Source organism: Moschus berezovskii, chromosome 13, assembly GCF_049115385.1.
Source record: "Moschus berezovskii isolate FMDL1 chromosome 13, NW_MosBer_1.0, whole genome shotgun sequence".
In the NCBI taxonomy this organism is placed as follows: Eukaryota; Metazoa; Chordata; class Mammalia; order Artiodactyla; family Moschidae; genus Moschus; species Moschus berezovskii.
Window position 1 is genome coordinate 2,951,928 of NC_142472.1, and position 18,575 is coordinate 2,970,502.

The 18,575-nt window shown below is 42.4% G+C and overlaps 1 protein-coding gene across 1 annotated transcript in view; it reads right to left on the bottom strand.

The window, feature by feature from the left end:
* The window catches only part of MYO16 (myosin XVI), a 478,842-nt gene that overhangs the window by 117,754 nt on the left and 342,513 nt on the right, over positions 1–18,575 (bottom strand). The window contains exons 26-27 of the mRNA XM_055426698.2: positions 17,683–17,763; positions 17,216–17,421 (exon numbers count right to left, since the gene is read on the bottom strand). Coding sequence (XP_055282673.2) covers positions 17,216–17,421; positions 17,683–17,763 — 287 coding nt within the window. The remainder of the gene's footprint in view (positions 1–17,215; positions 17,422–17,682; positions 17,764–18,575) is intronic.

Sequence of the window (18,575 nt, forward strand, 5' to 3'; positions counted from 1 at the left end):
TCCAAATATTTCCTAATCCAATACTAAAGTGCTGGGATGGGGAAAGATGCTTTCGACATTGCATTTCTAAGGTGTGTTACAGCATGGTATGAAGAAATAAACCATTCTCAGTGAACGTGCACCAGGGAGTGTACTCACTAAGAGGCCCAACCTGCATCGCAGAACAAGAAACGCAGCTAGGACACAGAAGCTGCTGCTGTATGAGACTGTCGATCAGCTGCCATGAAAACAGATGCTGACCTGGGCACTGGAGGAAATGCAGACCCTGTTATCAGGATGTGCTTGATTTGGAGTAAGGATCAAAATACAACAATGAATTAGAAGTCAACATACAAAAGTACCTAATTAAACACTGCTGAACTGTTCAGTTCAAGTGTGGGAAGATGTTTATGGTGTCCATGCTGGTCTTGATAATGCGGTGTACTGGGCATAGAAAACAAATTACCTTGCATGTTGGCTGCCGGGTTTTCCCAGCACCACTTATTGAAGAGACTGCCTTTTCTCCACTGCATAGTCTCACCTCCTTTGTCAGAGACTAGGGGGCAATAGGTGTGTGGGTTTACCTCTGGATTTCCTATCCTGTTCCATTGATCTGTATTTCTGTTTTGAGGCCAGTACCATATTGCTTTGATTAATGCAGTTTTGTAGTATAGCCTTAAGTATGGGAGCCTAATTCCTCCAGCTCTGGTTTTCTCTCTCAAGACTGCTTTGGCTATTCAGGGTCTTTTGTGTTTCCATACAGTGTGTAAAATTTTTTGTCTAATTCTGTTAAAAATACCATTGATAATTTGGTAGGGATATCACTGAATCTGCAGATTGCTCTGGTAGAGTGGTCATTTTCACAGTATTGATTACTCCAATCCAAGAACATGGTATATCCCTCCATCTGTCTGTGTCATCTTTTATTTCTTTAAAAATAAAATCTTCTTGCATCTAAATCTGTTCCAAATACACCTTTCACTGGGACAACACAGGAAGGTTTTAAATAGCCCAAGGAATGACTCCTTTTAATAAGTGTCTTCCTGATAATCCTATAAATGTTAACGTAGAAATGGTATGTACGTCCGTCTCTAACGGGAAATGTATAGGTATAACCTGCTTGTTTTACTATCTTGGAAAATAACCATTGCTTTATCAAATCTAGTCTATAAATGATTGCTTCTATTCCTCAGCTTTGTAGAGCTCTAATAGACGTTCCTTTAAAAAAAGTGAAGGATGTAATTTTGGTGAATGCCACATTTGGTGTGCTAGTTCTTGAGCGGGACTCTGATTTGTAGTGTCTTGATGATCAGAGCTGGAACAAAGTCATGTTGCCCCATCTCTAACCATCTGGCAGTGGTTGAAAAAGCTTTTCATTCCTATTAAAGTATTTCTTCTCGAGTCCCTCACTATGTGCATTGATAATTTTCAGGTCACTCTGTATGATTCATTTTCCTGCAAACTTCATTGTTTTGAATACATTAGAAGTTCTTTCCCAGTATAAGTTATCCCATTTTCGACAACTGTGAAGAAAATAGCCAAGAACTATGTACAGAAATACATTGGAATTTTTTTGGTCATAAGTGGAGAGAGATCTGTAAGAATATTAGTTTAAAAAAGTTGTCATCACCGTACTTTTAAAACCATGAATTTTAAAAAAAGTAAGAATTTACTAATAATAAAACAAATTACTTTTATGCCTTCCAAAATTGATTTCCGCTAAATGCAGAAATCTTTATTTCACTTATTAACTTGCCACAAAAGTAAATTTTCAGCTGTAAGTAATAGGGTCTCACAATGTAGGAAATGGTTCAGGTGAGTATGCTGTGAAGATAGTAGTAAGTGGGTCAGCTCTACCTATAAATTTTTTTTCTACCTATAAATTAACTCTTAGTTAATAATAGCTTCTCCCTTAAATATAGATCATGAATCCAGTGTCAATTGTGATGTTTTTATTTCTAAAAGTATTTTTACCATGTAAATTGATCCTCCACTTTACAGTATTATGGAGAGTACTTTCAGTTAACAAAGCATTTTAAAGAACAAAGAAAGATCCATCAAATGAAGCCACTTTAAAAATCAATACAGAATGTTAACCCATGCACTATTGTATAGTTATAATACAACTAGAAATTTCAGGGACGGACTCAGTGTTTTTGGGGAGTGAGAATAATATTTAAGCTGTGACAAAGGCAAACCTAGGGTCTTTATCTCATACTAAAGTTTAAATGGCTACCTGAAAATGGGAATGTTTAAGGACCTCCCTGGCAGGCTGGAGGCTTCCCCAGTGCCTCAGTAAAGAATCTGCCTGCAATGCAGGAGACCTAGGTTCGATCCCTGGGTTGGGAAGATCCCCTGGAGAAGGGAAAGGCTTCCTACCCCAGTATTCTTTCCTGGAGAATTCCATGGACAGAGGATCCTGGCTGAGTACAGTCCATGGGGTCACAAAGAGTCAGACACAACTGAACAACTAACACACAGACACACACACACAAACTCATATACACACAGTGGCAGTCCAGTAGTTAAGACTCCATGCTTCCACTGCAGGGACTGTGGGTTTGATCCCTGGGTGGGAAACCAAGATACCCCACGTTGCGTGGCATCAAGAAAAAGGCAATGTTTGGGCAGGAGGCCACCACACGCTTTAACTGGTTTGGCCCAGGAGCGCATCTCATATAGATGCTCTGAACGATGCTAATGAATACTACTTGCTGGACACAGAATTTAGGGCCCAGTTATAAAACGATACAGGGAACTAAAAGGTTATTCACGTCCTAGCTTATTGAACAAATGTTTATTGGCCACCTATTATATGCATATTGTTGCTGTTTAGTCCTTACGTCATGTCCAACTCTTTTGTGATCCCATGGACTGTAGCCCACCAGGCTCCTCTGTCCATGGGATTTCCTAGGCAAGAATAGTGGAATGGGTTGCCATTTCCTTCTCCAGGGGATCTTTCTGACCCAGGAATCAAACCCACGTCTCCTGCATTGGCAGCTGGCTTCTTTACTGCTGAGCCCTCTGAGAAGCCCATTATGTGCGTATAGCAGAAGGCTTTCTGTAACAGGGCTTACAGTCTACTGGGAATGACAGAGGTTAAAGACTCGTGAACTGCAAGGGTACTCAGATAAGTACAGGTTAAAGAGAGTCTGGGTGACCTATTTTCTGGTTTGCCAGGGACAGTCCCAGTTTATACCGATATTTCTGGCAAGATTATAAACAGTGGCCCTATTTCACTCTTAAACTTGCCCTGGTTTGGTCAACATGCATATGACCATTCTTATCACTGGCAAAACAAAATATTAAATTCTACAAGAATTCTTCCTGTAATAGACTGCTTAGAGACTAGGGATAGAGTGCTAGATTTTGTGCATATGATTTTAATGCCCAAAGGACCTTCTGTTAGTATCTACTCATTGGACTCTCACTGGGAAACGGATGAGAGACTTGGCACGGATACACACCACAAATGAGGTCGAAGTTAGTCACGTCATTAATATGACTACCATGCACTGAATGTTTCTGCCCCCGTCCCCCCAAAGAAACTTCATATATTGAAACCCTCACGCCCAATGTGACTGCATTTATCTGTAGACCCTTTAGCAGGTAGTTAAGGTTAAATGAATTCATCAGGATGGAGCCCTAATTCAAAAGAACTAGTGTCCTTTGAGCCAGAGGCATTAGAATATTTCTGTCTCCCTCTATCTCCCTGGCACCTTGATCTTGGATTTCCAGTCTCCAGAACTGTGGGAAAACAAATGCCAATTGTTTAAGCTGCCCCGACTATGGTATTTTGTTATGGCAGCCAAACAGACTAATACAATGACTAACTACTCAGAATGTTACACCGAAGGGCCCTCAGTTCCAAGCAAGTCATCTGGAACCTTTCTGGTTAAGTCTGAGCCAAGTCAGAAAAATGGAAAGAATGCTTCAGAAACAGTCAGTTCACTTATGCATATGGAATTTTGGACATTTAATTCAGAAAGTCAAGATAATCACATTTGGGATTTCAACTCCTTTGGGAATGAATATCTCTGGACTTTCATTTGCAATGTGTATTAATCCTTGGACTTTCTCACCAGGAACATTTTAACAGAAGAAGATTTATAGTCAAATCTGGGAACATTATGGCTTTCCTGGTGACTCAGATGGTTAAGAATCAGCCTGCAATGCAGGTGTCCTGGGCTCCATCCCTGGGTCGGGAAGATTCCCTGGAGAAGGAAATGGCAATCCAGTCCAGTATTCTTGCCTGGAGAATTTCATGGACAGAGGAGCCTGGTGGGTTACAGTCCTTGGGATTGACAAGTCAGACACAACTGAGCAGCTAACACTTGGGAATATTTAGGCTACTGGGATTTTATTACTGGAGTTACTCTTTTGTTTTGATATTTTCACTTATTCTCATTGCAGAATTTCTGATGGGCTCTGTTGCACAATGTGTCAGAACGGGGTGTGAGATGGGAGATAAAATGCATCTGAGGCTTTCAGAATATTCTTTCCTTTGTCTTCACCCACTGCTTCCTGCATGTCTTTCTGGGACCACTGAGAAGCCATATAGATTTTGTACCGAAAGATTTTAAAGTGGGCCAACAGTGCATTACTTTAATTGACTTCAAGGCCACTCTGTTTTCAAGACAATGCAGAGCCAGTCCCCCTGTTACTGTAGGCTTCCTGGATGAGGTCTACGGTCAGAACACTGTACAAGGCATGGGGCTGGCCGAGGACACTTTCTCTTCTCTGTTGCTTCCTTAGAGTCAGAGGTAGGGTGATGCTCTGGGTCACTCTCTGATCCTTCACGATTCATGACGGGAGGTGAAGTGACCAACTAGTCTAATCTAACCCATAATTTTAATGAGAAGAAAGATAGGATTCTCCGCTATTTGCGAACTGCTTGGAAGAAAAATTGTTTTCCTTCTTTTCTGCAAGGTCCATGCTTTACCTGAGCAGCATCTGACATTGGATGGTCTGCCTAAGCCCAAATTGTCTGTAATTGGGGGAGGAGGGTAATTCTGCCCAATTCTGGGGTTCCACTAGCAGACACTGTTGCCTCTCATGCTAAGCAGTGTCCTTCAATCTAAACTTTATGCAAGAAATGTGACATTTTGATCCTTTTTGTCTTCTCATTTTGGTCAAGAACTGGATAAGTAAAATGATAGGAATCAGGTCCATTCAAATGAACAGAGGGAGGATAAAGGGAGGAGGGAGGTGGGAGGGGGGTTCAGGAGGGGGAACTTATGTAAACCCGGGGCAAATTCATATCAATGTATGGCAAAACCAACCAATATAATATTGTAAAATAATTTGCCTCCAATAAAAAATAAATTAATTACCTAAAAAAAAAATATAAATAAATAAATAAATAAAAACAGGAAAAATCTGAGAAAATGTCACAGCCAAAGGGAGACAGAGGACATGTGATGACTGAATGTAATGTGGTATTTGAAGAGGACCCTGGATCGTAAAAGGGGAAATAAATAAAAGAAAAAACATAAGGAAAAAAAAAAAAAAACAAATGAACTACTGATAACTGGAGCTTCCTTGTGGATTTCTGATTACTCAGATCATTTAGACACTGTGAATGAAAACTGTCACCTATGTCTCATTCAACAGGACTCCTATAAAGCTCTCCTACAAAGAGAATCATATAATTTATAAGGAATGAAACAAGCAACTTAAGTAATTATTTAAGACTGGTTTGGCCGTGCAAGCAAGGTCATTTTGCAATTAAGTTTTACCTGACATAAGTCATAATTAAAAATATTAAGTTGTATCGGTGGAGGCTAGAAATGGGGGAGCCCAGTTAAATCAAATAATCAACAAGATTCAGAATTCTGGGATGGAATTTTTTTGATGTACTCCCAAAATTTTATTAAAAATAAAGTATAGCTGTCAATATATTGAATTCACCCTTTGAAAATAACTTCTGGTCTGTTTTCCTGATTTCGGTTGTTTCGTATTGAATTCTTTCTTGTTGTTATTTGGTCCTGTCTGCATCTTTTGGAGCCCACCAGGCTCCACTGTCGATGGGATATGGAAATGCATTGCCGTTTCCTCCTCCAGGGCATCTTCCTAACCCAGGGATCGAACTTCTGTCTCCTGCATTGGCAGTCTGATTCTTTACCACTGAGCCACCTGGGAAGCCTTAATAAGTGGAATCATATCTTGGTTTTAAATCATTTAGACTGGTCAGTTTGGGGTATCATTTCCAATGTTGTTTGAAAGTTAGTGAAGCCTTTTGGGTTTCAATTTTCATATGATTTTTTCAGGAAAGTGTGCAGTTCTCCATTTTCAAAGGTCATGTCTCTCACTCTTCTTGAGCTGAGTTTTCAGAGGTCACCACCTGATGCAGTGTCACCACCACACAGATCTGCAAGATCCCTGGTGAGTACGGGAGTAACTTCTGTCCAGGAAACGCCACAAAGTTAACCGGACTGTTCATCAGGAAACCGAGCAAAGAGCATCCAGCGTCAAGGGCCTAGTGCTGGATTTTAGAACTCTCCAGGGTTTCTTTGCCCCCACTAATGTCATTGAGCTGTTTGGGCATCCCTGTGGTCTGGCCTGTGGCTGCGAAAGGCAATCATGCCTAAAGAGACTGCACACATCATGGAAAAAGTAGAAAGAGCAGGTCCTTGAGGACGCAGCCACTATCAGCACCAAGGCTGACGGAGGAGTAGTTAAAAATCCTCAGGGCTGAGGTGTGTGGGGCTCCGGACCACCGTCATGCTCCTTGGGATCTCGGTTTTCTCAGGTCTAAAGCAGGCAGGACTGATAATGCGACTCGTGGGGACACTGCGAGGATTCGATGAGACAACACTTGCCGTCAGTCCTGATCAGTCTCTCCCAAGGCAAACGGAAAAGTCTTGCAATTATTAGTTACAGCATAACTAACAGGTGTGTAGTGAGAGCAGTCACCCCAAAAAAAGGTAATTATGAGGAACAGAATCACGTATAATGTGCAGATCTGGAGCTTCCCCCACGGCGGGGATTCGATGACACCCAGCGGTGATGCCCCGGGTACTCCTGACGGACCTTCCCAAAGCATAAGGGCACCTTGAGTCAGTAAAATGCCTGAACAAATTAAGAGCGAATGAATAATGACAAAGAAGTGAGTGGTGAAACAATGAGTAAATTAATGCTTTCATGAGAGACCATCTAGCTTATTAGAGTAGAAATTAGGATCAAGGCCAGACACGGGATAAAAGAGCAAGCATCAAAGTCGCCTTTCACAACCTGTCCCTTTTTCGATGGAAAAACATAACCCAAATTCTATCAGAAAGAAGAGAAGACTAGATAAAGGGTTAGGTACCCGTGGGTTAAAACCACCCACCTTCTGTTAATGTTGACAAAGTTTAACTGCGGTCTTGGCTGGCAGACTTGGAAGGGTCACACACATGATCAATAAGCTCTCCTTACTGTTTCACTGACACACTGTCTACGTGTCAATGGCTACCTTGTGGCTATCCTCTGCCACGAGGCAGAGCTGAGTAGCTATGACAGTGATCTTGTGGCCTGTAAACCTACAATAGTCATTATTTGGCCTCTTACAGAAAAAAATTGCAGATCTCCAGTAGATTAGAGGGGAATTTTATGATTCATAACCCATTGAACAGTATAAAACATTCCCAATAAAGATAAACCTAATTGTATTTAAACTTAAATGGCCTCGAGAATCTATTCTACTTCTCGTTCGTATTTTTATATTTCATTGAAAAATAGCAGGTCCTCATTCCTCCCCAACCTCATTAAACTTTAGACAATCAGCCAGCCCTGCAGAAGGGTTTTAGCAGAAAGAATACGCTGAGACTTGGCAAAATTATCCCTGAAGAAACTATATCCTTTGCCAGTTAAATTAGAATATTTAACAGCTCCTAAACATATTAATTCTCATTTCTATTAAAGATGTATTGACAGTAACTGACACCACTTCCAAGGAACAAGGCATACTTTCAGACGATCCCAACCCGGACCTGTAGCTGGTGAGTTCTGCGCAGCAGGGCAGCTCTTGGCCCGTTCATTTAACCCAATCAGCTGACGAGCATCTCCTTTCATCCGTCTCCATGCACCCAATTTAACATCATGGCTGTGTGCCTTCATGGCCCGACCTTTCAGCAACAACTGTGTCATTTAAACAAGCTAAATGACTCAGACTATTTCTACGAGGGATCTCATCCAGGAACAATCTCAAAACAGACATCACGCGTCCTCACCTTGCCAAGAATAACACCAGTCCCTGCAGTGCTTTTACTGGACAAGCCCTTCTGTCTTCCGCAAATAAGGCACCTCATTAAAGGGTCAACCTCTCCCCATGTGGGGGATACTGTCCCGCTCCCCCCTGCCAGCCACAGAGAAGTCCATACACAAATGACATTCACGACCCTTCCAAGTCTGCCACCCAAGACCCACAGCGAGATCCCCAAAGACGCCCCCTCTACATCTGGAAAAAGATTGCCATTCAAAAGGCTAGCACCCTGAGAAGAGCAGAGATCAGCTCAGCTCAGCTCAGCTCAGCTCAGTCACTCAGTCGTGTCCGACTCTCTGCGACCCCATGAATCACAGCACGCCAGGCCTCCCTGTCCATCACCAACTCCTGGAGTTCACTCAAACTCATCAGTTCAGTTCAGTTCAGTTCGGTCGCTCAGTCCTGTCCAACTCTCCGCGACCCCATGAATCACAGCACGCCAGGCCTCCCTGTCCATCACCAACTCCCAGAGCTCACTCAAACTCATGTCCACAGAGTCGGTGATGCCATCCAGCCATCTCATTCTCCGTCGTCCCCTTCTCCTCCCGCCCCCAACCTTTCCCAGCATCAGACTCTTTTCCAGTGAGTCAACTCGTCGCATGAGGTGGCCGAAGTATTGCAGTTTCAGCTTTAGCATCAGTCCTTCCAATGAACACCCAGGATCGATCTCCCTTAGAATGGACTGGTTGGATCATACATAGGTCTAAAATCTGGTATGCCCCTGGATCATTAAAAAGCCTCGTTACCATACTGTCATAAGCATCGTTGTTCGTTGTTCAGTTGCCAAGCCGTGTCTGACTCTTTGCAACCCTATGGACTGCAGCATGCTAGGCTTCCCTGTCTTTCACTGTCTCCCGGAGTTTGCTCAAACTCATGTTCATTGAGTCAGTGATGCCATCCAACCATCTCATCCCCTGTCGCTCCCTTCTCCTCCTGCCCTCAATCTTTCCCAGCATCAGGGTCTTTTCCAACGAGCCAGCTCTTCGCATCAGGTGGCCAATGAGTCAGCTCTTTCTTTGCATCAGAGACCACTTGAGGCCAGATTCAAGGAATGCAGGCCTTGCATACACCCGGATCCTTCCCAGCATCCCTGCCCTTGAACCACTGGATAAAACTCCTCACCTAACCCCTCTGGGTGGTTGGGATACACAGTTTTTGAGAGGCACAGTGTGCCCACTGTGTCCTTCTTTGCTCCGCCAAGGAACAAAGCTGCTCTTTTCCACCTCACTTAAAATTCTGTCTCTGGGACTCAATTCTGCACCAGAGCACAAAGGCAGAGCTTTCAGCATCATTTCCAGTTACGTTCAGGTTATCTCTTTAAGAGGATGTTGTCACTGTTGTTTAGTCACTAAGTCACGTCTGGGTCTTTTGTGACTCCATCGACTATAGCTTGCCAGGCTCCTCTGTCCATGGGATTTCCAAGGCAAGACTACTGGAGTGGGTTGCCATTTCCTTCTCTAGGGGATCTTCCCGACCCAGGAATGGAACCTGCCTCTCCTGTACTGCAGGCAGATTCTTTACCACTGAGCCACCAGGGAAGCCCCCAAGAGGATGTGGTAGCTTGTCCCAAGTTGGCTACTGTCAATCGCCTGCTTCCTGACAAAAATATCTTAGCTGCTCTGCAACTTTTTTGACCACTAAAATACAGAGGAAGTGATGCTGTGCTAATTCCCAGCCCAGCTTGTAAGAGAAGTTCAGGTTTCTTCTCTTGCCCCTGGGAACACTGAGCCACAAGATAAGAAGTCAAGACTCTTCTGCTGGAGAAAGATCACATGGAGGAACATTCAAGCACCAGGCACAGCGATGAAGAAGCTGTCTTGTCCATCCATCATAGGCCAACTTCTCCCACTATATGACCACAATGGCCGGAGAAACCCCAAGCAAATGTTGCCCCACTAAGCCCAGTTATCCCACAGAAGAGGGAGAAATAACAAACTGTTATTTTATGCCACTAAGTTTTGGGGCAACCCCTAACTGAGCCAGAAGTTTACATACTCCCACTCTTTCTTACCTGCTCCCTGGTGGCTCAGCAGTCAAGAATTCACTTGCAATGCAGAAGACTGCCTGCAATACAGGAGACTCTGGGTTGATCCCTGGGTTGGAAGATCCCGTGAAGGAAATGGCAACCCACTCCAGTATTCTTCCCTGGAGAATCCCATGGACAGGAGAGCCTGGTGGGCTACAGTCCATGGGGTTACAAGAGTCGGACACGACTTAGCAACTAAACCACCACCGCCATCATCCAGGTTACCTCCCATAAGTAAGGCGATCCCACAGATGGTCTGGGCCAGGTGGCTGCTTTAACAATGGAATATAAGAGAGCAACAGATGCTGAATCTCAGCACACATTATAACAGCCACTCAGCCAAGCCTCTTCTCCCCTGATCCAGGAAGGACACGTCCTAGATCTGGGCTATTCCTTAACCCTGGGGTGCATCATGAAAAAGAGACCCAGATCAGAGCTGATTCAAGCTAAAGTGTGTGACTTCTAAATACAGTCAAATATAATGTAAAAGAGAAAGAAACCTTTGTTGTTGCAAGCCACTGACTTGGAATTTTATGTTCTACAGAATGTACTGGGGTGTCTGTCTTTTACAAAACCATCAGAAAGTTCTCACAAACTGAAGGATCCAACTAACATTAGAGAAATCTGTTGAAATGGAAGACGATGTCAGATCTTTCCTGTTCAGTTTCATAGAGTGTAGACCCAGAAGCATGATGGGTGACTGGCAGCCCACTCCAGTATTCATGATAATCTCCATGCACACAGGAAAACCTGCCCTCATCCATGGAGCCTGTGGTCTAGGGTAGGGGTAGTGATTTTTTCTGTAAAGGGCCAGAGAGTAAACATTTTATCATTGTACATCAAGAGGCAAAAATGAGGATATTATGTAGGTAACCATTTAACATTTGACAATTTTAAAATGTAGAAGACATTCTTATCTCTCAGGTCATAACACAAGTAAGTGGGAGGCCAGATCTGATCTGATCATCTGCTAACCTCTGCTCCAGTGAATATTTGACAAATATTAATAAATAACATTTGGATATAATATTATTCATAAATACTCATAAATATTCATAACAAATGAATATTTCCAGTGAATGTATAAGTGTCATACCTAAGGTCTTTTTGAAGCTTAGAGAAGAGACACAAACCATTTTGGGATTTTACAAATGATTTTTCAATAAGAGGATGCCTGAGTGAATCTTAAATATCAAGGAAATGTCACTGAGTAAATAGAGAGAACAGTAGAAATGTGACTACGTGAGCAGAGACACAAGTTGGTGAAACGCCATGATATGTACCTGTTAACTTGACTTCCTCCCATCAGCACAAGGGTATCATGTAACAAACAAGGTATCCAACACTTCTCAGTCAAACCTCCGTGTAACAGGTTTGCTACCTACTGACCCACAGAAACACATACCCACCAACACAGGTGCCTCAGCCAGCTCAGGAGACCACAGAGCTGGAGGGCTGAAGCAACAGAAGTGTGTCTTCTCAAAGTTCTGGAGGCTGGGACGCACAGGACGAAGGTGTGGGCTCATTCAGTTTCTACTGAGGTCTCCTCCCAGTCTGCAGACAGATGCCATCCCACTGGGCTTCCCTGGTGGCACAGCAGGAGAGAACATGCCTGCAGTGTGGGAGACCCAGGTTCAATCCCTGAGTGGGGAAGATCCCCGGGAGAAGGAAATGGGAGCCCACTCCAGTATTCTTGCCTGGTAAGTCCCATGGACAGAGGAGCCTGGAGAGCTACAGTTCATGAGGTTTTAAAGTGTTGTACACAACTTAGCGACTAAACCACCACCGTGTTGCCGTCCCACTGCAAGTTCAGAGAGCAGAGGAGGACATGCTCTCTGGTGATTTTTCCTATAGGGACACTAATCTTATTGGTTCAGAGCCCCACCCTTATGACCTCATTTAACCTTAATTACCTCTTCATAGAACCATCTCCCTGGAGAAGGAAATGGCAACCCACTCCAGTACTCTTCCCTGGAAAATTCCTTGGATGTAGGAGCCTGGTAGGCTACAGTCCATGGGGTCGCCAAGAGTCAGACTGGACTGAGTGACTTCACTTTCTTTCTTTCCATAGTTCCTTTTGGAGAAGGAAATGGCAACCCACTCCAGTGTTCTTTCTTGGAGAATCCTATGGATGGAGGCGGGCCTGGTGGGCTATAGTCTATGGGATTGCAAAGAGTCGGACACGACTAAGCAACTAACACACACACACCCAGAACCATCTCCAAATACAGTCACATCAGGGGTTAGGGTTTAACATACAACTATTAAGGAGAAATGATTCAGTCCACAGGAGGTGATCTAATGATGTATCATGATTTGCACGTAATAATTTACTTCTATTGCTCTGTTCCTTCTTCCTCCTGTACCTAAACTTGTGAGGCCTTTGCCATGGAGACAGTATCTTGCCTTATTACCCCACTCAGAAGCTACTGCTACTATTAGAGGGAAAATTCGACAAGCATGCTTCTCATTTAATCAAAATAGGATTTTTCCACAAACACAATTCTCTACTTTTGATTAGGAAGCCTCAGAATGATGGACAGCTATTAAAGCCAAGAAATCAGGAAGCACATTTGCAAATACCGTCACGTCCGCCTCTGGATTCCACAGAGTATCCATTATCCACATCCACTGTCATGTTGGGTTTCAGAAGCAATAAATGCAGCTCCAATGAATAGGTGCTTGTTTCAAAATTGGACATGGTTTTCTTTGTCCAGTATTTTTCCAGTAACCATACTCTCTTTGTAAACTAAACAAAGTAATTGGTTTGATGGGTTTTGATTCTCTAACATGTAAGACAAGAGGATAGGAATAGAAATGTTTCACGTAGGAATTTTTATATGATATTCTGGTAACCAAAAACTTTTATTAATTTGCACCTTGAGGCTTTGTTTATACAACAATGCTTGACTGCCTGAGGGAACTTCAAGGTTTTGATGAGCTTTATGAATAAATATGTTACTTGCTGATGAGAATTGTGTTTTATTCAAGTTCTATAGAAACTGAGAATCTTTCTATGGATCAGTGTTTTTGTGATAATATTCCAGACAGCTGTCCTTTATTCAAGCGATATGGTGACAAATTTCCACTGAAATACATTAATAATTCCATTCATGTGTGTGCTTAGTCACACAGCTGTGTCCGACTCTTTGTGACCCCGTGGACCAGAGCCTATCAGCCTCCTCTGCCCATGGGATTCTCCAGGCAAGAATACTGGAGTGGGTTGCCATGCCCTCCTCCAGGGGATCTTCCTAACCCAGAGATGGAACCCGCATCTCCCACATTGCAAGCAGATTCTTTACCATCTGAGCTACCAGGGAAGCCCAATTTCATTTATACTGATATGTAATAAATAAGGATAAATAAATCAATAAGGATGATAAATTGAAACTCACATCTCCTTTTATGTAAGGGGCCAGTTAAGAAATACAGAGATTAACCAAAAAGCATCATTTTCCAAGCAAATATAGTATAGCTATGCTCTCTGTTACGCAGAAACAGTACTTTAAATGAGCAACTATTAACCGCCAATGCCAGCTTCATTCTGAAAACACCGACTAAACAGACAAACGCACAGGCATTGTGACTGAATTAGAGAAAGTCTCTGTCTAGAAGTCAGAATCAGGCGAGGAATGTATACATGTGGCAAAGGGCACTTAATTTTAAAAGATGATCATTATAAACACTATTTTAATAGAGGTAAGTCTTGGTACGTATATATGTATATATATCAAATGAGACAAAAATAAAGGTCAAACATTTTTCTAATTATTATGCCATATAACATTGTATACACACACAGACTCGTATTCTCCACCCTCTTCTGGGAAAATAGGACAACTTAAGTGACTACTTGCTGGAGTAGCTATAAGGAGGCTCCATGTAGCTATTAAAAATTATTCCGGAGAAACTCTGAGAGACACTTTAAGGTTCTCTGATTGCATGAGTCTAAGACACTCTAACAAAATAAAGAGCAGGGAATGCATTGAATGAACTTTAAAAAATTGTTTATAAAGTGAGATTAATCCTATTTCATATCCAATACAGAATCCATTTACAGTGCTCTAGAAGGCAATGGCAAGCCACTCCAGTACTCTTGCCTGGAAAATCCCATGGACAGAGGAGCCTGGTGGGCTGTAGTCCATGGGGTCGCTACGAGTCAGACATGACTGAGCAACTTCACTTTCACTTTTCACTTTCACACATTGGAGAAGGAAATGGCAACCCACTCCAGTGTTCTTGCCTGGAGAATCCCAGGGACGGGGGAGCCTGGTGGGTTGCTGTCTGTGGGGTCACACAGAGTCGGACACAACTGAAGTGACTTAGCAGCAGCAGCAGAAACTTCATGTGTACACAGATCACTTGGAAATCTCAACAGATTTGCAAGTTTTAATCCAGTAAATGAGTAAATGCCTCAGACTTCCTGGTGGCTCAGACGGTAAAGAATCCGCCTGCAATTCAGGAGACCACGGTTCAATCCCCGGGTTGGGAAGAGCCCCTGGAGAAGGGACGGTCTACCCACTCTGGTGTTCTTGCCTGGAGAATCCCTTGGACAGAGGATCCTAGTGGGCTACAGTCCATGGGGTTGTAAAGAGTCAGACAAGACTGAGCAACTAACACTTTCACTTTGCGTCCTCAGCAAGTTCCCTGTGATAATTATCAAGGCACTCACACACTTCCAATCCTTGGTCGAAGAAAATCAAACCAAATAAAACAATGATATAATCTCCAAGTGAGTAGATGTTCTAGGATGGTGGTTCTCTAAAGGTGGTTCACACTAGCAACATCAGCATCACCTGGGAACTCGCTAGAAATGGTCATTTGTGAAACTCATCTAGACCAGGGGCTTTCCGGGTAGCTCACCTGGTAAAGAATCTGCCTGCAATGTGGGAGAACTAGGTTCAATTCCCCGGGTTAGGAAGATCCTCTGGAGGAGGGCATGGCAACCCAGTCCAGTATTTTTGCCTGGAGAATCCCCATTGGCAAAGGAGCCTGGTGGGCTACAGTCCACAGGGTTGCAAATAGTCAGACATGACTGAGTGACTAAACACAGCACAGCACATCGAGACCAACTGACTGATCTAGAACACTGGGGCTGCTGCCCAGAAATCTGTATTTTAACAAGCCTAAATGGACGCTAACATTGGAGAACCATTGCTTTCAGCACAACTTGGGAAAGGAGCCAGTACTGCTGAGTGAACTACAATTCATCAAGGCTGGGGACCTTCTGAGATCATATGACTCCTGCAGATAACAAGACCATACCCTTGTCCATCAGATAAACCAGGGGTCCCTGGACCCCACTCTCTGTTGACTGTCATCCAGAAGGTCTGGGGTAAATATGGGGATCTGTTACTTTAAACTTGTATTGGGCAGGTTTCAAACTCATTGATCCAAAGACTTGGATTGAAAGGGGTGGGAAGACTGACTTTTAATGCTTAAATTCTTATGCATGAGAAATATATACTCATGAACAGACCAAACATTTCTGGGGACTATAAACAGACGTCTATTGAGGGAGCCGAAAGAGGCAGATCAGGGCTACCAGACCTCTCTCAGTGTACAAAAACAGTGATGGCAACACCACCATCCCCATCCAGCAAAAGCACGAATAATTCTTACATTCAGCACGTATTAATTCTTAATGTAGCCCTGTGTACTGCCTGGCTGTGCAGTTCCTCTCTATAGATAGGAGGCAGTGTGTCTCTTCACTCGTGAAGAAGCATCTTTTACATTTAAACCAAATATCTTGTCTATCTGCACTACACATTCTGCAGGTTAAACATTCATTCTCCAGATACTTTATCCCTAAATGTGGCGAATTTTATCTTCTCCCTTCTGAACAGTCTATCACTTCTTTAACAATGAGTGGCTTGTACTATATTGTTTCTTATTTGTGTCTTTGGGAAATTTAAAATACACAATAAACAACTTCTGTTTCTGTCCTCTGGAAAAAACAAAGGTTATAAACATTAAATTTAGTCATAGTTTAAATATTATGCCCTTTGTTATGACTATTTCTAACTTGGTGATTTAAGTTTTTTGGTTGATAGGTTGTTTGAGTTTAGCAGCTTCTTCATACCAGTGGCTCAAATTGCATTGCTGCTCAACCAAACTCTTAAACTCTCTTCTTTCCCAAATAGATTTCATACTACTGTTGATCTAGTTTGTATCCATTAATGTTAAATTTTGTGCTTATAATATTGATATTCAGTTCAGTTCAGTCGCTCAGTCATGTCCGACCCTTTGCGACCCCATGAATCACAGCACGCCAGGCCTCCCTGTCCATCACCAACTCCTGGAGCTCACTCAGACTCATGTCCATCGAGGCGGTGATGCCATCCAGCCATCTCATTCTCTGTCGTCCCCTTCTCCTCCTGCCCCCAATCCCTCCCAGCATCAGAGTCTTTTACTTTATATCAATACCATTTTAAATTTCATGTTTTATATAAGATTACCAAATACTTTCTTTTTTGTCCCCACCACTCTTATTGTTTGACTGTCTAAAAAACAGATATTCTCATTATGTCCACTCACTGTCTGTGTTCCAATAAAACTTTATTTACAAAAAATAGGCAATGGGCTAAATTTGGCCCATGAGTATCAACCCTTCACCTAAAAAATATTTTGTTCATACATTTAAGGAGAAAATAATCCCACACATAGCTTCTTATATTCAATAATAATTTTAAATCAATATTATAAACAACAGTTTTATAAATCTTTAAATCCAAGGGGACCTAATTTTAAGGAACTATGAAAACTGTTTCCAAGTGGCGGTCCTCAGTAAATTTGAAAGCTTTTTATATAAGCTTTGTCACTGCATTTCATGGTCTCCCAGAGCATTTTGTTTACTCATGGTAAAAGAGTATGAACAACAGAAGAAATGCCAGAAAAGCAATCAGAAGGTCCACCTGCAATAACATCAGTATGGTTCTGGGGACGGTGGACACAAGAGGAAAACCTACCTCGACAGGAAATCGGAGAAGGAAAGGCGGACAGGGTACCCATGTCGGATGCTCTTCACCATCTCCAGGATCCCGATGTACTGCAGCTGAGCAGACACGTAAAAGTTATCAAAGGTGTCTGGCAGCTTTGAGTTATTGGGCTTGATGCAATGAATAAAGTGTGGAGTGCACTTCTGAAGTTTCCCAGTAATATCCGCCAGAGTTTTCTAAGGAGAGAAGTAAAACACAACTGATTCTCCAAAGAAGACACCAACTGACAAGGTAAAGCAGTTTGTAACTGAAACCTGTATCTTCCGTTCATGACTCTTACACATTACGCATTCACTCACTTTGTGTGTGTACACGTGTGTGCGTGCTTACTTTTCTGAAGTTACTTAAGTGGTCAAAATGGAAGAAAATTCCACGTAAAACCTTTACAGTCGATACAATCAAAATGGGAAATTTTGAAATCTGAAAACTTCACTAACCCTGAGTTGCGATGCAATGGTGGCTGGACCTCCCCGGTCTAGTCTTTGAAGAAATGTAGAATTTCCTTTCTTTTTTAATAACTGTAACGAGAACAAAAGGAAAGCATGAGCAGGTTTATTTTACTAAGTTCCAGTGTAGGAGAAAAAAATTAACCCTCCCATTCATGCAGATGGAGATTTAAAAGAGGCTATAAAAATCACTGCCAAATGATTTTCTGCGATGGTAGGAAAATAGGCAACTGCATGTAAAATAACCTTTACTGCATCCTTTTAAGCCCATGGCTGTTACCAACCGGCATCTACTTTAATCTGAGAATAAACAGATGTTGACCAGCTTGGTGGGGCAATAAACTGACCCTGGTCTCCTTGATTGTATTACTAATTGTTTGTCATGAAATGCAGCTTATTCTGGGGTGAAATGATGCTATTTTATGTTACAAAAATTTGATGTTTTAATAATCATTGTTTTGTTCCCTAAGTTAACTATCATCAGTGTCTTACTCAGTTTCTCCCTTCCTTTTCTTCTTCTTCATTTTTTAATGTTGCAAGGGGTTAGTAAATTACTCACCTGTGAAAAATGATGGTAGACTTTTTTTGATAAGTAAGTACATATAGCTCTTAGAGAAAAAAAATTCACGTGCAGCAAAGATGAAATGATTATGGATATAAAAGAATTAAGTGAAACTGAAGGCAGTGGGTGAAGACAGAGCTGAAGGTAATTAATTAAATTCTACCAGGGGTTAAGAGGAGCCTCAGCCACTAATGTACTGTTACATTTCACAACATCATACAGACTGCGACCAACAGATTGATCGATCCAGAATCATTTATCTGAAACTGAAAGGTCTCGATAGAAGAAAACTTTGATGAAACATTCTTGTCAATACGGCGCT